This window comes from Natrix helvetica (genome assembly GCF_964273705.1).
Source record: "Natrix helvetica genome assembly, chromosome: 2".
In the NCBI taxonomy this organism is placed as follows: domain Eukaryota; kingdom Metazoa; phylum Chordata; class Lepidosauria; order Squamata; family Natricidae; genus Natrix; species Natrix helvetica.
In genome coordinates, this window is record NC_138552.1 from 298,168,877 (window position 1) to 298,190,221 (window position 21,345).

The window sequence follows — 21,345 nt, forward strand, 5'->3', positions numbered from 1 at the left end:
CACTACACAACGGTGGCAAGAAAAGTCATAAAGCAGGGCGCGACTTACTTAACCATGGCCTCGCTTTGCAACAGAAATGCTCGGTTCAATTGTGGTCCTAAGGCAAGGACTGCTGCGCATGACATGTCAATATTAGATATATATATATATAATTCTCCATGAATTCTGGGAGTTGAAGTCCACAAGTCTTAAAGTTCCCAAGATTGGACATCCCTGCGCTAGAGCCATGATGGCAATGCCAGAAGTGGCACGCAGAGCCCTCTCTTTAGGCACCTGTGCCGTTGCCAACTGCTCTTCTGCTCTCTGTGTGGGCATGCACACCGGCCACCTGATTTCCGCATGGGCCGGAGCACGGGGGAGCCAAAGAGGAGCTGGCCGGTGCAAATGTGCACACCGGCCACCTTCCCGGGGCTCCAGCACTTGCAAAGAGCAGCTGGCCGGCGTGTGTCTGTGCCCAGGCCAACTGGTCTTCAGGTTTCCAGGGCTCTGGCAATGCCCATGCGCTCCAGTTTGGGCACTCACTGTGCTGGAGCCTGTGGACTTTGACTTCCAGAGTTCTGGGAATCCTCCGGGTTGAGGGCCACAGGTCTTAAGGTTGCCAAGGTTGCAGAGCCCTGTGCTGGAGGAAGGGTCCAAACTGCGGGCAGCTCTTTCCTGTGCCAGGGTGACCCGGAGAAGGCAGCCCCTTCCTGCCCCTTCCGATGCCAGCGGAGAGGCTCCTGCCAGGGCAGAGGTGCCTCTCCATTCCGGGGCTGCTGCAAGCAGGATTAATTGGGCGTTTCCTCCCTGGGAAGGGAGGGGCGGCCACGGTGCCCTCCAGAGATTCCCAGGGGATTTTTCTTCCACGCAGGGTGTGGCCGCTGGCACGCCTTCAGGGAGGCAGCCTGCCAGAATGGTCCTCCTTTTGGGCGAGGCCAAAGGGAGGGTAAGAGCTGAGCCTCCAGATGTTCCCAAAGTCCAGCGCAGGGAAGCAGCAGAACGGGTCCCCCAGGCAGGCTCAGCGGGGCCTGAGCTCTTTGTCACAGGATGGGAGACCACCAGGAAGCCCTAGGAGCATAAAACTGGGTTTGGAAGGGGGGGAGATCTCTCTTGCCCTCACGGGGGTCGTCCTCTGCCTCCCTCCAACCCTTTGCCTTCTAGGATCCGAAGCCTCCTGCTCCTGCATGGCTGAGGAAAATCCAGGGAGGGGTCTGCATAATGGGGAGGGGGGGTCAGGGTCTTCTCTCAGCTTAGCGGAGGAGGGGGCTTGAGTTTGCCTGCAGCCCCTCCTGGTTTTTCTGGCTGGAGGGAGAGCAAAACCCTCCTGATTCAGGCTGGGGGATTCATTCCTTCTGCCAGTCCTCTCAAGGGAAAAAGCAGAGGGAGTGGGACTCTCCCCTCCTTCACGCTGCCAAAGGGGGCCAGGGTCAGATGGTCTCCCCCGCCCCCCAGAGAGAAGCCAGAGCAGAAGCCGGAAGAGGGAGGCCAGATTTCCCACCAGGAGCCCCGAGGTCCAGGCTGACCTTGCCAGCAAAAGACCAGGAAGAGCAGCGGGTGGGTGGTAGCCCCCCAAGGGAGGGGGAGCAGAAAGATGCTGGGCCTGAGGGCTGATGCCCGTCCCCAAATTCAGACTGGCCTTTGTGTGCCTTTCTGCCCACCAAGCCCCTTGGGCCTGGCATCAGCTCAGCCGCTGCCTGTCACCCGTGAAGGCCCTCCACACCTCAGCGGTGGAAAGAAAGGGGACAAGAGGAAGAAGGCCGGACCCCTTCCCAGCCAGGGAGGATTTATTTCCCTATTTGAAAAGGGTGGACTCCAACTCCCAGAATCCCCCATCCGGCATGTTGGCTGGGGAATTCTGGGACTTGAAGTCCATGCATGTAAAGGTTGAGAATGGCTGTTCCTGGCTGTCTCTCCCTCCGCCCTCTGAACAGGAAATGTCCTCTCTTGCGCAAGGCCCCCCCGCCCCCCCACCTTCCGAGGAACAGGGCTGGGTGCTTCAAAGAGGCTGCCGGACGGACGTAGGAGTTGAGCTGAGCTGCCTGTTGCATCACTGCCCCCCTTGCAAGGGAGGCCCGGCAGCCGGGAGGAGCTCTCTGTGTCATTGGGGTGTTTCCCCCAGTGGCATCTTTGCTGCTCGTGCCAATTAATTTTGCCTCCACCCCTTGGCGCTGGGAGCCCCTGCCCGCTCTCCTAGGATCTCTGCGATTTTGGAAGGAAAAGAGCAGACCGGCTCGAGGCTCTCCTCTGCGCCCTGCAGACATGCTTTGAACATGCATGAACACTGCAGAAGGAGAGAGAGGGCGGCCGGCAGCCGAAAAGCAGGCTGGGACTCTTTGATCAAAACACCCAATTGCTGTTTTCCCTCACTAGCGACCTCTGTGGTCTTTGGGGAGGGGAGATAGAAGGCATGAGGGGTCCCTTCCCTTTGCTTCCCCTCCCACTGGGTGTCCGCCCCGTCCTCCCCCAGTGCTGGGGCTGGGCTGGGTGAAGGGAGCAGGGTGCAGCGCTGGGCAGGCCGGGCCTCAGCTGCTTGTTGTCTGCCTGGGGTCCCCTAGCCCAGGGGTCCCCAACCTTGCCCACTTTAAGACTTGTGGACTGCGACTCCCAGAATTCCCCAGCCAGCAATCTAAAAGAATTTTTTTTTCTTTACTGGATGTAATATTCCAAGGGTGGCCTTCCCAGGGCCTTCTAAGGTGGTAGGAACATCTAGTCTTGATTCTCTCCCTCTGTTGATGCAGCCTAGGACTGCGTTGGCTTTTTTGGCAGCTGCTGCCCACGGCTGGCTCCTATTTAAGTGGTTGTCCCCCTAGGACTCCAAGGTCCCTGATTCACAGTTGCTGGCCCTGAGCCAGGGCTCTCACCTAATCTGTACCTGGGCATTTGGCATTTCCCTGCCTTCCTTTTCTCACCATGGAACTGCATTTTGTTCCCTGGGACTCTGCTGGGGTCTCTGCTGGTGAGGAGAGGCTCCTCCAGAGACCAGGTGACTCACCTTGAAGTAAGGGAAGTGTTCAGTCATGAAGTTGTAAATCTCGCTGACAGGCAGACTCCCCGTTTTGCTGTTCTTGAGTGCCATAAATATGAGGATGCTGGGGAGGAGGGGGAGGAAACCACGGTTAGCATCCTTGCTTTGCTACCTGGATGGGGGCAGGTGGGGGGGGTGATGGGGGAAAGGACTCCAGCATGGTGGAGAAGACCCGTTGAGCACCTGAGGTCTTGGCAGGGGTGGGTTCCTCCACCAGTTGGCACCAGTTGGTACTGCTTCACTCACACGAGTGCCCAGCGCACATTGCTCGTGCATGCTCGGTTGTCTGAAAAGGGTTCTGCGCATGTGCAGAAACAGGCCAGCAACGGCAGGAGGCACTGGGGAACCGGTTCGGAGGTCCGGCTGGCGTGGATTGCTGCCGGTTCTGTGACCCAGGCCAAATCAGCGCTACTGGTTCAGCCGAAGCGGACCAAACAGGGAGCACCCAAGCTCTGGGTCTTTGGGACTGAGCAGGGCAATGCAGAGCCACCTCTGAGGCCACAGAGGGTCCAGGATGAGGGAAGAATATATATAGTTTATTTACATAACGGCTTTAGAAATGTTGCGTAGGGAATCATAAACTGACTAATCCAGGTCTCCAACAAATGACTGTTTAAGAGCCTCCAACGTTTGTTAAACGCTTATTTCAAATTGTAAACACACACAAGGAAAAACACACAACTCGACTAACACAGGCTAAACCTAGCGATGACCACATTCAAAGGAAGGGACTCCATCTACCCCCCTCGGCCTAATCAGCCCTTTCTCGGGGGGGGGGGGTCAACATCTATGGACACCTTTGCCCCTCAAGTGCCACCCTAGAAGCAGCTCGTACACCAGACTCCCACCAAGGACAAGTCTGGTGCCCCCACCGAATTCCCTGGAGCAGCCGAGAGGAAGCGAGTGCGAATGCTGGGGAGCACTTACCTGTAAGAGTAGATGGGCTTTGGAAAGAGAGGGGGCGGCTGCTGGTGGTGGCCTGGGGGTCCCATCCTCTGGTAGGGGTGGTGGGGAGCCGAGAGGAAGGGGAGCGGAAGGCCACTGCTGCCGTGATACTGAAAGAAGAAGAAGAAGAAGAGGAGAAATGCAGCTGGGCTCGCTTTCTCGGTCAGATTTTTGTGGTCAAACAGTGATCAGCTTTTTAAAGGTAAGGAACGAAAAGATTTACCTGTGGGAGGTTTATCTTGGATTGTCAAACCCTACAAAGAACCCCAGTCCCCCCCCCCACCTCCCCACCCCCGTGGTGTTCGCCTCGCAGCCTCCTGCTCTCCTATGCATGTAGTCCTCAACATACAACCACAATTGGGACTGGGATTTTTGTTACTAAGCGAGATGGTTGCTAAGTGAATTGCTCCTGATTTTGCAACCTTTTTTGACAGCTATTAAGCAAATTGCCCCAGTGTCATGTGGGCATTAAGTGAATCAAGTGAGGATTGGCCATAAATCACTTTTCCAGTGCTTTTGTAACTTCAAATGGTTTGCTAAATGAGGGGTAGAGAGGCTGTGCCCACCGCTGGCCCTGGCAGCTCTCAGGGTCTATTGGTCCTGCGGTTCCCACAGTGCACAGCCGGCGTGGCCTTCCCTCCGGGTCTGGAAAGGGCCGTGCAAGGATGTTCTGGCCACTAGGGGACATAGAAGTGCATAAATAACAGAGTCACGGAGTTGGAAGGGACCTTGGAGGTCTTCCTAGTCCAACCCTCTGCTCAAGCAGACCTTCTACCATTTCACACATTGACTCTTCTTAAAATCCCCCAGTGCTGAAGCACTCACAACTTCTGGTGGCAAGTTGTTCCACTGGTTAACTGTTCCCACTGTCAGGAAATTTCTCTTTAGTTCCAGGTTGCTTCTCTCCTTGGTCAGTTTCCATCCGTTGCTTCTTCTTTTGCCTTCGGGGGCTCTTTAGAGAATAGCCGGAGCCCCTCCTCTTGGGGGCGGCCCCTGAGATATTGGTCCAGTCAATCCCATTTCATATTTTTATAACTGTTGGGGTGAACAGGTGAGTTGGAACGCCTCTCAGACCTGCCAGGGGTCCAAAAGGGGGAGGGACAGGCAGTGCCTTAGAGCTTGGCTATAGAGTTTCCCCCAAAATAAGACAGGGTCATATTTCCTTTTGACCCCCGAAATAAGCACTTGGCCTTATTTTCGCGGAGGTCTTATTATTTTTGCGGTGCAGGAAGCGGTGAGCGTGGTCACTTCTTGGATTCTGCTGCGCTGCAGTATTTTCGGGGAGGGCTTATTTTAGTGCATGCGCTCATGCGCATGGGCTCAGTTGTGGTCGTAAACCGAGGACTACCTGTACAATTAGTCTTTGACTTACAACCGTTCATTTAGTGACAGTCCGAAGCCGAGAAAAGGGACTTTTGACCATTTTTCACACCCACAACCCTAATCCCATGGGCACATGTTCAAAATTCAGCCACCAGGCAACTGACTCATATTTATGACGGGTGCAGTGTCCAGGGGTCACGTGGTCATCTTTTGTGACCTTCTGACCAGCAAGATCAATGCCGGGGGGGGGGCAATTTCCCTTAACAGCTGTGTTACTAACTTAATGACTGCAGTGATAAATGACTGTGGCATGAAGGGTGGTAAAATGGGGAGAAAACTCACTTAACAACCCTCTTACTTAGCAACACAAATTCTGGACTCAATTGTGGACGTAAGTGGGGGACTAGAGCAAAAGGAATCCGTACAAGATGTGGTTGGTAAAATACCCAGGTTTGTACTCGGGCTTTGAGACCCCTCCCAACTCCGTGGAGACCATGATGAAGAGGGGCAGGAGGGCGGGGGTCCTGAAAGCAGGTGAGCCCTATTGGCTGGTGTCTGCCAGCTATGACCTGGGAAGGATGGGTCAGCTAGTCTAGGGAAGAGGGGAGCAGCCTTCCAATACTTGAGGGGCTGCCACAGAGAGGAGGAAGGGGGTCAAGCTATTCTCCAAAGCACCTGAAGGCCAGAGAAGGAAGAATGGATGGAAACTGAGCAAGGAGCGATTCAACCTGGAAACAAGGAGAAATTTTCCTGACAGGGAGAACAATCAACTGATGGAATAGAGGTTTCCTTCGGAAGTTGTGGGAGCTTCATCCATGGAGGCTTTCAAGAAGGGACTGGACTGCCCTCTGTCAGAAATGGTGTAGGGTCTCCTGCTTGGGCAGGGGGCTGGACTAGAAGACCTCCAATGTCCCTTCCAATTCTGTTCATTTGTATTTGTATCTAAAAGGATAGTTTGATAAGCAGCAGATAATCTGATAAGGTGAGCAGCAAATAATGGTGTAGGGTCTGCTTGGGTGAGGGGTTGGACTGGATGACCTACAAGGTCCCTTCCAACTCTGTTTATCTCTATCTGCATCTATGATCCATCAGAACGGGAAGAAGGGATGATGGGCTCCTCAGGCGAAGCGATGGCCCAAGTCTAACCAAACCAGTTCCAAAGCTGATACCAACTTACCCGTGGGCTTTGGGGCAGGCGTCTTCAACCTTGTTGTCCTGCAAAAGCCTCACCTTCGTGGCCCACAATCCCCAGCCTGTCCTGGCCTGCCCTCCCCCTCCCAATCCCCAGAATTGCAGAAGTTGAATCCAAGGGAAATCAGGAGACCCCAACAACACGCAGGGCAAAATAAATATCATCTTTATTGTCATCGTACTTAAATACAACGCAAATGGCCCTTCATCAGAAGGCTTGGACAACTGCAGGAGGAGTGGGAGGGGTGGAGACCCCCCTCCTCGCCCCATGGCTGAGAAGCCCAGGCCAAAGTCCCTGAAGGCAGGAGAAGAAGCAACAGAGGGAAACTAATCAAGGAGAGATCCGGTCTAGAGCTAAGGAGGAATTTCATGAGAACAATTAACCGGTGGAACCTCCTGCCACCAGAAGTTGTAGATGCTCTAACACTGGAGGTTTTGAAGGAGCGACTGGGCAGCGATTTGTCTGGGGTAGAATAGGAGCCTTGGGAACTGTTTAAGACTGTTGGACTTCTGTTGGAGAGGAGGAGCCAACATCGCGATGATACGGACGTGCGGTCTCAAAGCTCCGAGACCACAGCCGATACTCTTGCCGCTGGGTGGTCCAATCGGACCTAAACCATCCCGTAGAGATGGTGAACATACGTCTTGCTGATCTCAGGGACATCGTAAAGTCCCTGATCGATCCGAGAGAAATTCTTCAAGCTGGTGACAAAATGTCCAGCCACCAGGCTGATGAAGTCGGGGCAGCTCCAAAATGGGAGGATACGAAAAGAGAAAGTGTTTCCAGCTGGTGAGGAATTTTTGCCGTTTTAAAAGAGACTGCCTATAAAAAACTTAAAGTTAATTTAAATTTGAGAACAGAAGAAATAAGTGGCGGAATTAAGCTTTGAATGGTTTTGGACAGTGGGTTATCTTACTTTTTAAATGTTACTTTCATGGATGGAATTTATGCAAGCTTTTTAAAATGAATGGATTAAGTTTTCTTCTTCATTTTTCATTATTATTTTTTCCAACCTATGGACTAAAATTCTCCTTCTTCATTACTGCATGTGTTTTTCCCTTTTTCTTCTCTATTTCATTCAAGAATTTGACTTTTTTTAAAACTTGGAATAAAGATAAAGATACAAAAAGCAACAAAGAAAATTGAAACAACAGAGGGAAAGATGACACTGCTACTCGGAGGCTGGAGGTTTGTGTATTGGAAATGAAACACTTTTACTTTCCTCACTGATTATTCTGGCTTGGCACTTCAAGGTCTCACTGTTTTGTCTATAGAGAGTGATAAGAAGAAAAGCATACAGATGTTCTTGAAGTATATCTTTAACCAGAGAAAAGTGAAAATAAGACCTTATTGTGAATTTATGCTTAATCTTGTAAAAGCCTTCCAAGCCAGAGCAGCAGTGTTTGTCAGCTGGAGATAATGGCACAATCTCAACAGCAGAAAGAAACTTTAAGTTTGCAAAAGATATTGTTAGAAATTCAGAAATTATCAAACACATTTGAGAGGACGGAGAAGAAGTTGGGAAATCTAGAGCATCTAATAGTAAAATATGATGAAGAAGTTAGAGATGTTTATCAAGTGGAAAAAGTGGATGTTAGAATCCTAAAAACCGAAGAGAAAAATGATTACAAAGAAATTAAATCCGCTGATATCTATGATGATTGGTTTGTGTCTGGAAATGGAAAGAGTGGAATACGGAAAGAGGAATTAAATGGAGGGGAACTCTACCCCAGATGGCAAGATACAGAAGAAGAAAAAATAAAAGAATTTATGGATTTAAAGAGAGAGATTTTGTTAGCAACACCATTGAAAACACCACTGACAATTAAAGATAAGCTGATTAAGGAAACAGAAAAAGGGCATCGAAATTACATGAGAGATTTTATAAGCAAGGAGTTGCTAAGAGGAGTCCATACAAATTTGATTAAGGAGATGATTAGAGGACCGATACCACAAATGGCAGAAGACATGAAATTGTTTTGCTACTGGAAAGATACAGGTTGATAGATGAAAGGGTATAATCTAAAACTAGTTAAACTTAGTGAAATTTAGTGACAATAGATATAGTTAAATAAATAATTGATAATGATAATAATGTATACATGTGTATTGCTATGATAAGTAATAATTGGATATGAATATTGAATGGTACCTATGAAAGGAAGATTAGAATTTTTTTTGGTTATATATAAAAGTTAATAAAAAAGAACTAAGAAATTTAGCTAAGTTTTGTTTATTAGGGGGGAAAATGTTATAAAGGACACAGTCAAATGAAGGAGGGATAATTATAACAATGTATATATATGCATGGGTACAACATAAGGAAAGTAGATGTAAATTGTAAACAGTGATTTTAAGGCACCCGAGGGTAGAACAAGAAGCAATGGGTGGAAACTAATCAAGGAGAGAAGCAACTTAGAACTGAGGAGAAATTTCCTGACAGTTAGAACAATTAATCAGTGGAACAGAAGTTGCCTCCAGAAGTTGTGAATGCCCCAACACCCCAAGTCTTTAAGAAGATGTTGGATAGCTATTTGTCTGAAACAGTATAGGGTTTCCTGCCTAGGCAGGGGGTTGGACTAGAAGACCTCCAAGGTCCCTTCCAACTCTACTATTGTATTATTGTATTATTGATTTGGAAAGGAGGATTAGAAAACTTTGTTATTAAATATTATGGATGTTTAGCCAGAATAGGCCATAAGGATTCAGTGTTATGGAGGATATTAGAAATAGCAAATGAAATGCCAGTATGTGGTTATGTTTTAAATATTGGTATATTTTATGATGAAGGACGTTTAAACAATTATAGTCAAATGAAAATGGAGGTATGATGATGGTAATATGTATAAATATAACTTAATTAAAATACTTGAGTTAATATGAATTACGTTTCTTGACTGTGGAAGAGATGCACGAAAGTCTTTTGTAACCAACTGATACACTTTCTACAGTATGTAAAGGAGGATTCTTTGTGTCCTGTCTGTTTTGAAATACACACACACACACACACACACTGTTGGACTTCAACTCCAGAATCCCCCAGCCAGTGTTGCTGGCTTGGGAATTCTGGGAGTTGAAGTCTTAGCAGTCTTAGTTCTAAGGTTGGACATTCCTAAAAGAGGAATGAGCAGAGGGTTGGACTAGAAGACCTCCAAGGTCCCTTCCAGCTCCATGATTCTGCCTAATCAGGATTCCTTTCAAGACCATTCCTCTGAGTCGGCTGAGAAGGAACTGGGCACGGGGGTACCCAGCCTTCTCCTGGGCCCCCCAAGAGTGCCATCTTTCCTTCTGCCCTTACCTGGTGAAAGGGGTGGGGGGCGCAGTACTCTGGTGGTCTGTGAGGCTGGCAGCAGAAGGGGCCGGGCTGCTCTTCCAGGGGGGCCGTCTTCAGCCTGGCATCTGCCTCCTGTGGGGAAGAGGAGATGGGGGTGCTTGAGGGCTCCCCAAAGGACCAAGTCCTCTTCTGCCCTGGTCTGGGAGGGGAGGAAGTGGATGCCCAACCCAGAACTCCAAGGGAGCCCTGGAGAAAAACCTATCCTACCTTTTGGACTCCATCCTCCATTATCCACTGCCCTTGACCTCAGTTTTAAGGGTTGTTTGCTACCACTCTTCCATGTGGCTCTGGGGGTCCTTCCACCCAGAAGGGGCACGGAGGGATCGATGCCCACCTGCCCTTTCTTGTAGGAATGCCTGACTCCTTGAGCACAGCATTATAGGAGGTCCTCGACTTACAACCGTTCATTTAGTGTCCGTTCAAAGTTACACCACCACTGAAAAAAGTGGCTTAAGACCGTTTTTCACACTTACGACCACTGCAGCGTCCCCCAGGGCCACGTGATAAAAATTTGGACACTTGGTAACCGGCTCATATTTATGACGGTTGCAGTATCTGGGGGTCAAGTGATTCCCTTTCAAATTTCTATCACTAAATGAGACAGTTGCTAAGTGAGTTCTGCTCCATTTGATGTCCACGGTTTCATCAAACCTTTCTTGCCACGGTTGTTAAGTGAATCACTGCAATTGTTAAGTTAGTAACTTGGTTGTGGAGCGAATCTGACTTCCTGCTTGGCAGAAGGTCGCAAAAGTGGATCACATTTTTATCATGTGACCATGGGGGAGGTTGTTACGGCCGTAAGTGTGAAAAATGGTCATATGTCAATTTTTTTCAGTGCTGTTGTAAATTTGAACGGTCACTAAATGAACTATTGTAAATCGAGGACCTGTATATGAAAATGGGATTAAGAATGAAGCGTTCAGGGAAGACTAAGAAAAGGTAACGTAACACTGCAAGAATGTGAACAAAACTTCGATGGAATAAGGGAGGGTCAGACTAGAAGACCTCTGAGGTCCCTCCGACCTTAGCATTCTTGAATTCATGCAAGGAACTGCCTAGAAAGAATGGGAAACTTCTCCAGGCTCCTGCCTGCCCCCTCTCAGGCTCAGCAGCTGGGGCGGGGGGCGGGGGGGGGGGGGCGTATAGACGGAGCCTGGCTGGGGGACCCGGGAGTTGAACTGCAAGCTGCTGAGGCTACTAGGAACCAAGCCCATCTTCCCCAGCGCTGGCTTTCGGCTGGACATCCAGAGGACTCACCAGGGCCCGCTGGACGTGGGGCTCCTGCCCCAGGCGGCTGTAGTGCACGGCGTTGCTCCAGGCCGGGTCGGGGCCGAGGTGGGGCAGCTGTGGGGGGAACCCCGGCAGCCCCGTCGTCTCCTCGAAGCCCTCCTGGGCAGCGCCGGGGAAGGGCTCCTCCGGCACCTGTCGCTGGTACGGGTGGAAGGGGGTCCGCAGGGCGCCCTTGGGGAAGCGGCCGCAGGGGTCGCCCTCCTCGTAGGCCGAGCGCCGGAATTGCTCGGCCGTCTCCCGGGAAAGGGGCTGCCCCGCTGGAAAGCGGGAGAAGAGCTGCTCGGGGCAGGAGGGAGAAGCGCCGGAGCTGGGCGGGGATCCAGGAGGGTTTCGGTCCATCCGTCCGTGTCCGTCGGGAGGCTGACGGTGGAAGGCTGGATGCTCCTGTGGGGAGGAAGAGCCACGGTGGGGTGTGAGGGACCCCCAGAGAAGAAGAAGGAGAAGGGAAGAGAAGAGAAAATGGCGTAGGAGTAGGACAGAAGAAAGAATAGAATAGAATAGAATAGAATAGAATAGGGAATAGGGAATAGGGAATAGAAAAGAACAGAATTAGAGTAGAGTAGAATAATAAAATTTAGAATGGAATAGAATAGAATATAGAATAGAATAGAATAGAATAGATTAGAATAGGGAATAGGGAATAGGGAATAGAAAAGAACAGAATTAGAGTAGAGTAGAATAGAATAATAAAACTTAGAATGGAATAGAATAGAATATAGAATAGAATTGAATAGAATAGAATAGATTAGGGAATAGGGAATAGGGAATAGGGAATAGAAAAGAACAGAATTAGAGTAGAGTAGAATAGAATAATAAAACTTAGAATGGAATAGAATAGAATATAGAATAGAATTGAATAGAATAGAATAGATTAGGGAATAGGGAATAGGGAATAGAAAAGAACAGAATTAGAGTAGAGTAGAATAATAAAATTTAGAATGGAATAGAATAGAATATAGAATAGAATAGAATAGATTAGAATAGGGAATAGGGAATAGGGAATAGAAAAGAACAGAATTAGAGTAGAGTAGAATAGAATAATAAAACTTAGAATGGAATAGAATAGAATATAGAATAGAATTGAATAGAATAGAATAGATTAGGGAATAGGGAATAGGGAATAGAAAAGAACAGAATTAGAGTAGAGTAGAATAATAAAATTTAGAATGGAATAGAATAGAATATAGAATAGAATAGAATAGATTAGAATAGGGAATAGGGAATAGGGAATAGAAAAGAACAGAATTAGAGTAGAGTAGAATAGAATAATAAAACTTAGAATGGAATAGAATAGAATATAGAATAGAATTGAATAGAATAGAATAGATTAGGGAATAGGGAATAGGGAATAGAAAAGAACAGAATTAGAGTAGAGTAGAATAATAAAACTTAGAATGGAATAGAATAGAATATAGAATAGAATTGAATAGAATAGAATAGATTAGGGAATAGGGAATAGAAAAGAACAGAATTAGAGTAGAGTAGAATAATAAAGCTTAGAATGGAATAGAATAGAATATAGAATCTCGAAGGGACCTTGGAGGTCTTCTAGTCTAGGAGACTTTATGCCATTTCAGACTCTTCAGACCCTGCCAATCTCTTCTTAAAAACATCTTTTTTAAAAGCATGGAGCCCAAAGGGCAAGCCCTCTATTGTTTGGTGGGACCCACCCCCCTCCGGTGGGACCCAGGTCAATATTTGGGACATGCAGGCAGGAAGGGGGCCCTTGGAGACCCTCCCTGACTCAGCAGGAGCCACTTCAATCACTCCCCAGATGGCCAGTTCTCTTGAGAACAGGGGAGGGGGGCTTCTCCCTGTTGACCAAGACCCAGTCCATCTGCTGGCTCCCCCTGCCTGCCAGTCCCCCTTCTGCCATGGGGCTGCAGCAGAGGTTCTGACCAGTTCTGGAGAACCAGTAGCAGAAATGTTGAGTAGTTTGAGTAGTCACCTCTGACTGGCTCTGCCCCCATCTATTCTCTGCCTCTGAGTCCCAGCTGATCTGGAGGGAATGGGGATTTTACAGTTTCCGTCCCCTGCCACGCCCACCAAGCCACGCCCACCAAGCCACGCCCACAGAACTGGCACTAAAAAAATTGAATCCCACTCCTGGTGCAGAACGGGAGGGCCCAAGATCTCTCCCCACCCCCTCCTTGGAGGAAGTTGCCAAATTTCCCAGTTGGTGGGTGGGAAGCTGGGGGAAACCTTGCAGGGTCCCATCTGGGACCACCAACACCCCTGGTTCCCAGAGGAGGGGCAGCCTCTCCAGCCCCCTCCCCAACTTCAGCAGCCCTCCCCTCTCCAGCTCAGGTGAAGAAGGAGAGAGCTCAGCTTGGGATGGGGGCTGCAAGGTTCCCCGTCCCTCCATCTCTGGGCTGTCTGGAAAGGTGGCCAAGCAGTGATGTTCACCTGCTGGGCGGAGGCCCCTGACTCTTCACAGGCCTGCATTCGGTCACTGCATGGGCTGCTCTCCAGGGGATCCAGAGAAGGAAACTTGATCCTAGCTTGATCCTGGAGCAAGGAAACCATTGCCGAACTCGGCTGGGGATCTGTGGCAAGAAAAAACAGACAGATTGGGATGCAGGAAGGAAACCAGATTTTTTTTGGGGGGGGGGAAGAGAGGAAAGGGCTCCTCGGTCGGAGCTCTGCTTCGGAAGGGTTCCAGAGCAAGGCCCTTCCAGGCAAAAGGCCTCTGGCTCAGCTGGCTGGACACCCCCAACTATGAGCCACGGTGGCATAGGGGTTAGAGTGCAGTACTCCAGGCTGTTCCGCTGCCTGCCATTTGGCAGTTCAAATCCCACTCAGCCTTCCATTTATTTATTTTATTGATTCCATCAAGCCTGCATTCTACGTTCCCTCTAAGGTGCACGGCTGCGCTAGCGCGCAGGTGGCAAGAAGACACCGCGCAGCAGTTTTCAACTGCCACGCAGTGATTTCTATTGCCACAGGCTTTGGAAGCTGGGGAGGTCCTTTGCAGGCAGCTAGAACGGGCCGCCTGCAAAGGACTTCCCCAGACTTGCTTTGAGGAGCACGGGGCGACTGAGGCTAGTTGTGAAGCCCCAAAGCCCCCACCGCCACCGGAAGAACTGCTGCCACCTCCTCCTCCTCCTCCTCCTCTAACAGGCAGCACTGCCGGATTTGCCGCCCGGCGCTGCGGCTGAGATGAAGCCGGCAAAGCTCCAGCCGGCATCTCTGCGCATGGCAGCGGCGCCTCCCCTCTGCTCGGAGCACCTGAGCTCAGTCAGCGCTGGGTTACCCCTGCCTGCCCCCTCCTCCTCCTCCGCCGTGCTTTTGAAGAGCCATGAGGCTGCAGGAGACAGTAGGAAGGTGGGGAGGGAGCAGGGGGGGAAAAAGCCTCATGGTTCTTCAAAAGCACGGAGGAGGAGGAGCGGGCACGGGTTACCCAGCGCTGAGCTCAGGAGCAAATCTGGTGGTGCTGTTGGAGGAGGAGGAGGTAGTGTTGGATCTGGGCAACGAGAGACAGACTCCGGACACGTAGTGACTTAACAGCTCTTTATTAGTAGTAGTAATGATCCAGCTTGCTCTGTGGTCGGAGGGTTCCCCTTTTATAGGGATCGGGTACGCCCCTCGACCAATCAGAACGATACCTGTTTCCCGCTGTGGCAGCGGACCAGAGGGGAGACTTACTACGATATATGCTAATATCTAACACCCCTCCCCTCCTAGATGGAACGTTGCGGTAGGTAACATAGTCTTTTAGGTATGTGGGTGTTTGTCTTGCTCGGGAGGAGCGTCGTAGTTCGGGCTGGTTAGAAATGGTTGCAGGATCAGGTGCTTTTCCTGTTTCACGTTCGGGAGGTTTTGTGTCTTCGTTGCTAAGGCGTTCTGGAGTCTGCTCGGTTGCGTTGTCTGGGGTTTGCTCTGCTTCGTGCGTGTTTTCTTGTTCCAAACTTGGTTCGCAGGTGTCGTGGTTTTCTATGATGGGGCTCTCGCGTGGTTGACTTTCTGTAGGCAGGGACATCTCGTCTTCGTTTCGAAGGTCTGAGTGTGCTAGGCGACCCCGAAGTTGATCGATGTGCCTTTTCCAGTTCCGCCCATCTTCTAGTTCCAGCAAATACGATCGTGGACCCGTGATGCCAATGACCCTTGCCGGCATCCACAATGTTCCCCCTGCATAGTTGTGGGCGTATACTGAATCCCCTATGCTGAAAGACCGAATTTTACTTGTGGAGTCTGGGGGAGCTGTGGCAGAGTAATTTGGGTGAAGACGGTCCAGGTGAGACCGTAGACGGCGGCCCATAAGTAGTTCAGCAGGACTCCTACCCGTCGTTGCGCTTGGGGTAATATGCTGAATTAGGAGGTAATGGTCAATGCGTGTTTGCCAATCACCTGGACCCATCCTAGCGAGGGCCTCTTTTGCGAATCGCACCATTCTCTCCGCCTGTCCGTTTGATGCCGGATGGAATGGCGCGACGAGGGCATGCCGAATTCCCTGACCTGCTAAAAACGTTTCGAAATGCATGGCCGTGAATTGGGGCCCGTTATCGGAGACTAGGAGGTCGGGCAGGCCATGAGTGGCGAAAAGTCGCCGTAGAACCTTAATGACTGCCTCTGCCGTGGTTGAAGTCATTAGGACTACATCTAGCCATTTTGAGTATGCATCCACAACTATAAGGAAAGTCTGACCTTGGAATGGCCCTGCGAAGTCGATGTGTATTCGCGACCAGGGTGCTTTAGGTTTCTCCCATTCTGTGGCGGGCGCTTCCGGGGGTGCTGGTCTCGATTCCTGGCATGGGTTGCAAGTGGCCACCCACTCTTCTATTTCTTTGTCCATGTTTGGCCACCAAACGTAACTTCTTGCTAACGCCTTCATTCTAACAATCCCCGGATGACCCACATGTAAAGCCTCTAATACATTCCTACGTAAAACATACGGAATAACAACTCGATCCCCCCACAATAAACAACCTTGTAACACTGAGAGTTTGTCCCGTTTTGACCAAAACATTTTGAATTCCGGGCCCACGTTTCCCTTCGGCCATCCCCTCCAAACCCAAGTTTGAACTTGCTTTATTACATTGTCTTTAGAGGAGAATCTTGCAACGTCGTATGAAGAAACCGGTCCAGAGTCCAAACAGTCAATGAGCAATACCGGTACTTCTGGAGTGGGGTCTGGCAGAATGTCAGGTAATGGGCAACGGCTGAGTGCGTCTGCGTGTCCGAGAGTGGAGCCCGGTCGATGAATCAATTTGTATGAATACGCAGCCAGGAAAACAGTCCACCTGGTCATGCGTGGAGAAAGGGAGATCGGGGTGGGGCGGTTTCCCGCCAAAAGTCCCAACAACGGTTTGTGATCTGTAATTAGTTCAAAATCGCGGCCGTAGAGGTATTCGTGGAAACGCTTTACTCCAGCTACAGCAGCCAGCGCTTCCCTGTCCATTTGGCTGTAATTCCTTTCGGCCGATGAAAGAGTTCTGGAGTAGAAGGCGATGGGTGCTTCTTTTCCGTCGGGCATCCTGTGGCTGAGGACTGCTCCAACTCCGAAAGGTGATGCGTCGCAGGTCAATACCAGCGGTAGGGTCTGGCTGTATTGAACAAGTAGTGAGTCAGTGGTGAGCAGGCCCTTTACCCCGGCGAAAGCTGCAGCTTCGGATTGTCCCCATTTCCATGGTGCGTTCCTCTGGAGTAGACGGTGTAGTGGCTCAGCAACGGTCGCCTTCTGCCTCAGAAAAACGCTGTAGAAGTTAAGTAATCCGAGGAAGGCCTGCAACTCGGTCTGATTTCGTGGTGTGGGGGCGTCCTGGATCGCCTTAATTTTCTTTGAAGTGGGGTGTATTCCCTGACCATCGATTCTATAACCCAGGAATTCTACGCTAGGCACGTTAATTTGGCATTTTTCCTTTTTAAGGCGGAGACCCTTTTCTCTGATTCTGGCCAAAACAGTTCTGACTCTTTTATTTAATTGCTCCTCGTTTGCAGCGGACACCAAGATGTCGTCAAAATAGGGGACGACTCCCGGTATCCCTTGCAAAAGTCGTTCCATGACGCTCTGGAACAATCCTGGGGCAATGCTCACGCCGAATTGTAGCCGGTTGCATTTGAATGCTCCTCTATGCGTCACTATAGTTTGGGCCTCCGCTGTGGCGCTATCAACTGGCAGTTGCTGGTAAGCTTGTGCCATGTCTAACTTAGCAAATACCTTTCCTGGCCCCAACGAGTGCAATAAGTGCTGCACTACAGGCACAGGATATGCGCTCTGTTGTAGCGCGACATTAATTGTGCATTTATAGTCCGCGCAGATGCGGACTGATCCGTCTGGTTTGACTGGGGTCACGATGGGTGTTTCCCAACGCGCGTGATCCACCGGCTCAAGGATTCCTTGCTCCACTAACTTATCTATTTCCTTATCTATTTTTGGGCGGAGTGCAAAAGGCACTCGTCTCGGTTTAAGTCGGATTGGCGCCACTTTGGGGTCTAAATTGAATGATATTGGTTTACCCACATACTTACCAAGACCGGGGCTGAACACGTCCTCGAACTCCTTAAAAATCTGATCAGCGCTGCTGTTTCTCACGGCGTTTATTCCGGTGACTTCTAACCCCAGGGCTTCAAACCAATCAAGCCCCAGAAGGTTCTGTAATGGCGCGCTGGCGATGGTCACGGGCAGCTGGGCTTCGATGTCCTTGAAACGGATGTGGAATGTGCCTTGGCCCACGATGGGGACTTGGTTCCCCTGGTAGTCTCGCAGTAGGACGTCTGGAGCGCGGAGTTGGCTCTTTCTGAGGCTAGGGATAGCCTGTTGCATGGATGCCCATGAAATAATCGTCAGGGTCGATCCTGTGTCAACTTCTAGCTCGCAGGGTGAGCCCTCCAAGAGGACTGTGACTCTCAGCCTTTTTGGTCGCTTAGGGCGGACCTGATGTATTGTGGTGAGATACGTTCGCAACTCCTCTCTCTGGGTCAACTCTATCTCATCGTCTACATCCTGAAAATACTCTCGTTGAGCGTCTTGATAGAACGCTCTTTCAGCTCTTTGTGTGTATTCTCTCTGGGGATACGCTCGCTCAGCTCTTTGGGAATTTTCTCTCTGGGTAAACACTTGTGGATTTCTCTCTGGGCGCCCTTTTTGATTTCGCCAAGCCCCTGGGTTGGGCTTCTGTTGGCGGTACATGGGTGGCTGCCGTGAGGCAGGGACTCCGCTCCGGCACACTCGTGCGATGTGCCCAAGTTTGTTGCAGTGCGAACAAACAACGTTCCTGAACCTACAAGTAGACCTGGGGTGATTCCCTCCGCAACTTGCGCAGGGTGGCAAGCGGGATCCGGGTCTCCCCCCAGGCCTCATGTGACTGCTCCGCATCATGTGACTGTCCTCGAACTCGGGATTCTCGTAGTAGTCGGGGCTTGTGTCCTCGTAGTGTACTCTGGTTTGCCTCGGTGCTGGCTGATTTACGTTGGCCCCTCGTTGTATGGTCACCGATGATTTCTCTGCTGACTCTGACGCTCTTGCTTCGTTCAGCGCTATCTGTAGGGTTAAATTCGGGTTTGCCAACAGCTTCTTTTGTAGAGAAATGTCTCTTAACCCACAGATGAGCTGCGCTAAGATGTGCTCGTCCAGATCCCTGAACTCGCAGTGAGTTGCTGCTTTTCGTAGGGCTGCAACATATTGATTGATGGATTCTCCCGCCTTCTGGTTCCTCGTGTTGAATTCCTTGCGGCAGACATGGTGGGAAGGTTTTGGCGCGTAATGAGTTTGCAGGGCCTGTTGCAACGCCGTCCACGATACTGCCTGTATTGGAGTAGGCGCGGTGAGGTCTCTGGCCGTATTGAAGACTTCCTTTCCGCAGTAGCCGAGGAAGATGTTTTTCTTCCTCGCATCGGTGATCCCCGTGTATTCGTTTGCTTCGAGGAAACACTCGAAACGAATCATGAAGGCTTCCCATTCGTCGTTTGCTGGGTCGAAAGGAGCGGGGGGAGCATGCATCGCCATCTTCTCTGTTTGAATTTGCCGCGCTGCGGTGATCTGAGATGGCTGCCGGAATGTCTGCCGAATTCCTGGGCTGGATCAAATCCGGAGATTCTGGAGGTAGCGTTCTTCGTCCTATCTGCCTCTCGATCCCACCCTCGTCGCCAATGTTGGATCTGGGCAACGAGAGACAGACTCCGGACACGTAGTGACTTAACAGCTCTTTATTAGTAGTAGTAATGATCCAGCTTGCTCTGTGGTCGGAGGGTTCCCCTTTTATAGGGATCGGGTACGCCCCTCGACCAATCAGAACGATACCTGTTTCCCACTGTGGCAGCGGACCAGAGGGGAGACTTACTACGATATATGCTAATATTTAACAGGTAGCAGCAGTTATTCTGCTGGCAACTCGTCGGCAACTTCAGCAGCAGCCCTGCCCACAATGAAGAAAGCAGAGATGGAGCAGATCCACGCAGATGACGTCGCTGCAACATGACTGGAGGAGGAATTCTGGGAGTTGAAGTCCACAAGTGTTAAAGCTGTCAGGTTTGAAGAGCTCTGCATTTTTTTTCTAGGGGTGGAAGGGTCTTGTAACTTGACAGCTTTAAGACTTCCATGCTTCAAATGCCAGAGTTCCTGAGCCAACAGGACTGGAGGAGAAATTCTGGGAGTTGAAGTCCACAAATCTTAAAGCTGTCAGGTTTGAAGACCCCTGGGGGTTTTTTCCCCTAAAGGGTTAGGGGTGCAAGGGTCTTGTAACTTGACAGCTTTAAGAGTTGCGTGCTTCAAATGCCAGAGTTTCTGAGCCAACATTTTGGTTGCTAAGCAGGAGCGTTGTTAAGTGATACTGATATTATATAACACTTTGAATTAAGCGGGTACCTTGAAGAAACATAACTTTGAGTTTCAAATAACACTGATTTCGTTGTTGTCTTAGGTGACATCTGTGAAAAAAATTCGGGTGCTCAGGCATGAAAATGTGCCGCTCAAACACTATACTTTTCTGCTCACATCGGAAAAAAATTAGAGGGAACATTGCCTGCATTATATAACATATACAAGTGTAAATATGAAATGGATACGAATAAAAAGGGACATTGGGAGAGGGACGCTTATGCAGGCCCCCTGCAGACCTCTTAGGAATGGGGTGAGATCAAATGTCTAAGGTTAAAGGTTTGGAGGTTTGGGGAAGAAAGCACTGAGTCGGGCAGAGCATTCCAGGCGTCGGCCACTCTGTGGCTGAAGTCGTATTTTCTGCAAGCGAGTTTGGAGCGGTTTCCCTTGAGTTTGTACAGCTATTGTGTGCTTTTGTGTTGTTGTGGTTGAAGCTGAAGCAGTCGTTGACAGGTAGGACGTTGCAGCAGATAATTTCGTGTGCTATGCTTAGGTCAGACCGAAGACGGCATAGTTCTAGGTTGTCCCAGCCCAAAATTTCACCCAGCCTGGTGGCATAAGGGATTCTGTTACGAGCAGAGGAGCGGAGGACTCGTCTCCTGAAATACCTCTGGAGTCGCTCCGTTAACGTCCGATATGCCGTGAGGCTCCCAGGCGGAAGAGCCGCATTCGGGAATCGGTCTGGCAAAGGTTTTCTATGCTCTGGTTAGCAGAGAAGAAGAAGCTACTCGGGATTAGGTTGAGAGCCCTTTGGGGCAACGCTGTCGCAGGGGGCTCTGGGGCTTAAAGGGGCATTGGAGACGAGGAGGACTCTGAGGTCCTTGACAGGGTGGGGGGGGGTCGTCTACGAGGTCGTGTCCACCCAGCTTGCATTTGGTGACCTTTTTTTTTGCCAGTGTGTAGGACAGAGCATTTGTTGGTTGAGCCTTCCGAGGTGGGTCAAATGGGGAGCCAGGCTGCTGGGCGCCAGAGGCTGACTCTGTAAACCGCCTAGAGAGGGGCTGGTGGAAAGCACCGTGAAGCGGGATATAAGTCCCAGGGGTGCTGCTGTTGCTATCCCTCCATCCTCTCTCTGGCAAAGCGGCAGCCCAGCAGAGCCCCTCCTTGAGGGAGATGATGAGGGACGTCTAGAAACACGAACTATACATAAAGAAAAGAGAAGAGAAGCCCCCTCCCCCAATTCGCCACCCTCGTGGGGAGGGCTGAGTGCCACGGAGGGCAGGGGGGAGGAAAGGGGTCCGGAAATGATAGGCAGCGGCAACCACTGAGAGACTCTGAGTTCTAATCCTGCCCTAGACATGGCGTGCTGGGTGGGGAATTCTGGGAGTTGAAGTTTACGTTTGAGAAACGCTGACTTATACGAGGCAGGGAAAAAACATAAAAGAAATCCCCTATGGAAGCCCCCCACCCCAAGGGGAGCATTCCAACCTTCGGGACTCCCC

The 21,345-nt window shown here is 50.3% G+C and overlaps 1 protein-coding gene across 1 annotated transcript in view; it reads right to left on the reverse strand.

The window, feature by feature from the left end:
- The window catches only part of FOXN1 (forkhead box N1), a 47,388-nt gene that overhangs the window by 12,174 nt on the left and 13,869 nt on the right, over positions 1 to 21,345 (reverse strand). The window contains exons 2-6 of the mRNA XM_081944006.1: positions 13,495 to 13,634; positions 11,056 to 11,472; positions 9,763 to 9,870; positions 3,932 to 4,059; positions 2,972 to 3,068 (exon numbers count right to left, since the gene is read on the reverse strand). Of these exons, the coding sequence (XP_081800132.1) occupies positions 2,972 to 3,068; positions 3,932 to 4,059; positions 9,763 to 9,870; positions 11,056 to 11,472; positions 13,495 to 13,614 (870 nt within the window). The 5' untranslated portion in view covers positions 13,615 to 13,634. The remainder of the gene's footprint in view (positions 1 to 2,971; positions 3,069 to 3,931; positions 4,060 to 9,762; positions 9,871 to 11,055; positions 11,473 to 13,494; positions 13,635 to 21,345) is intronic.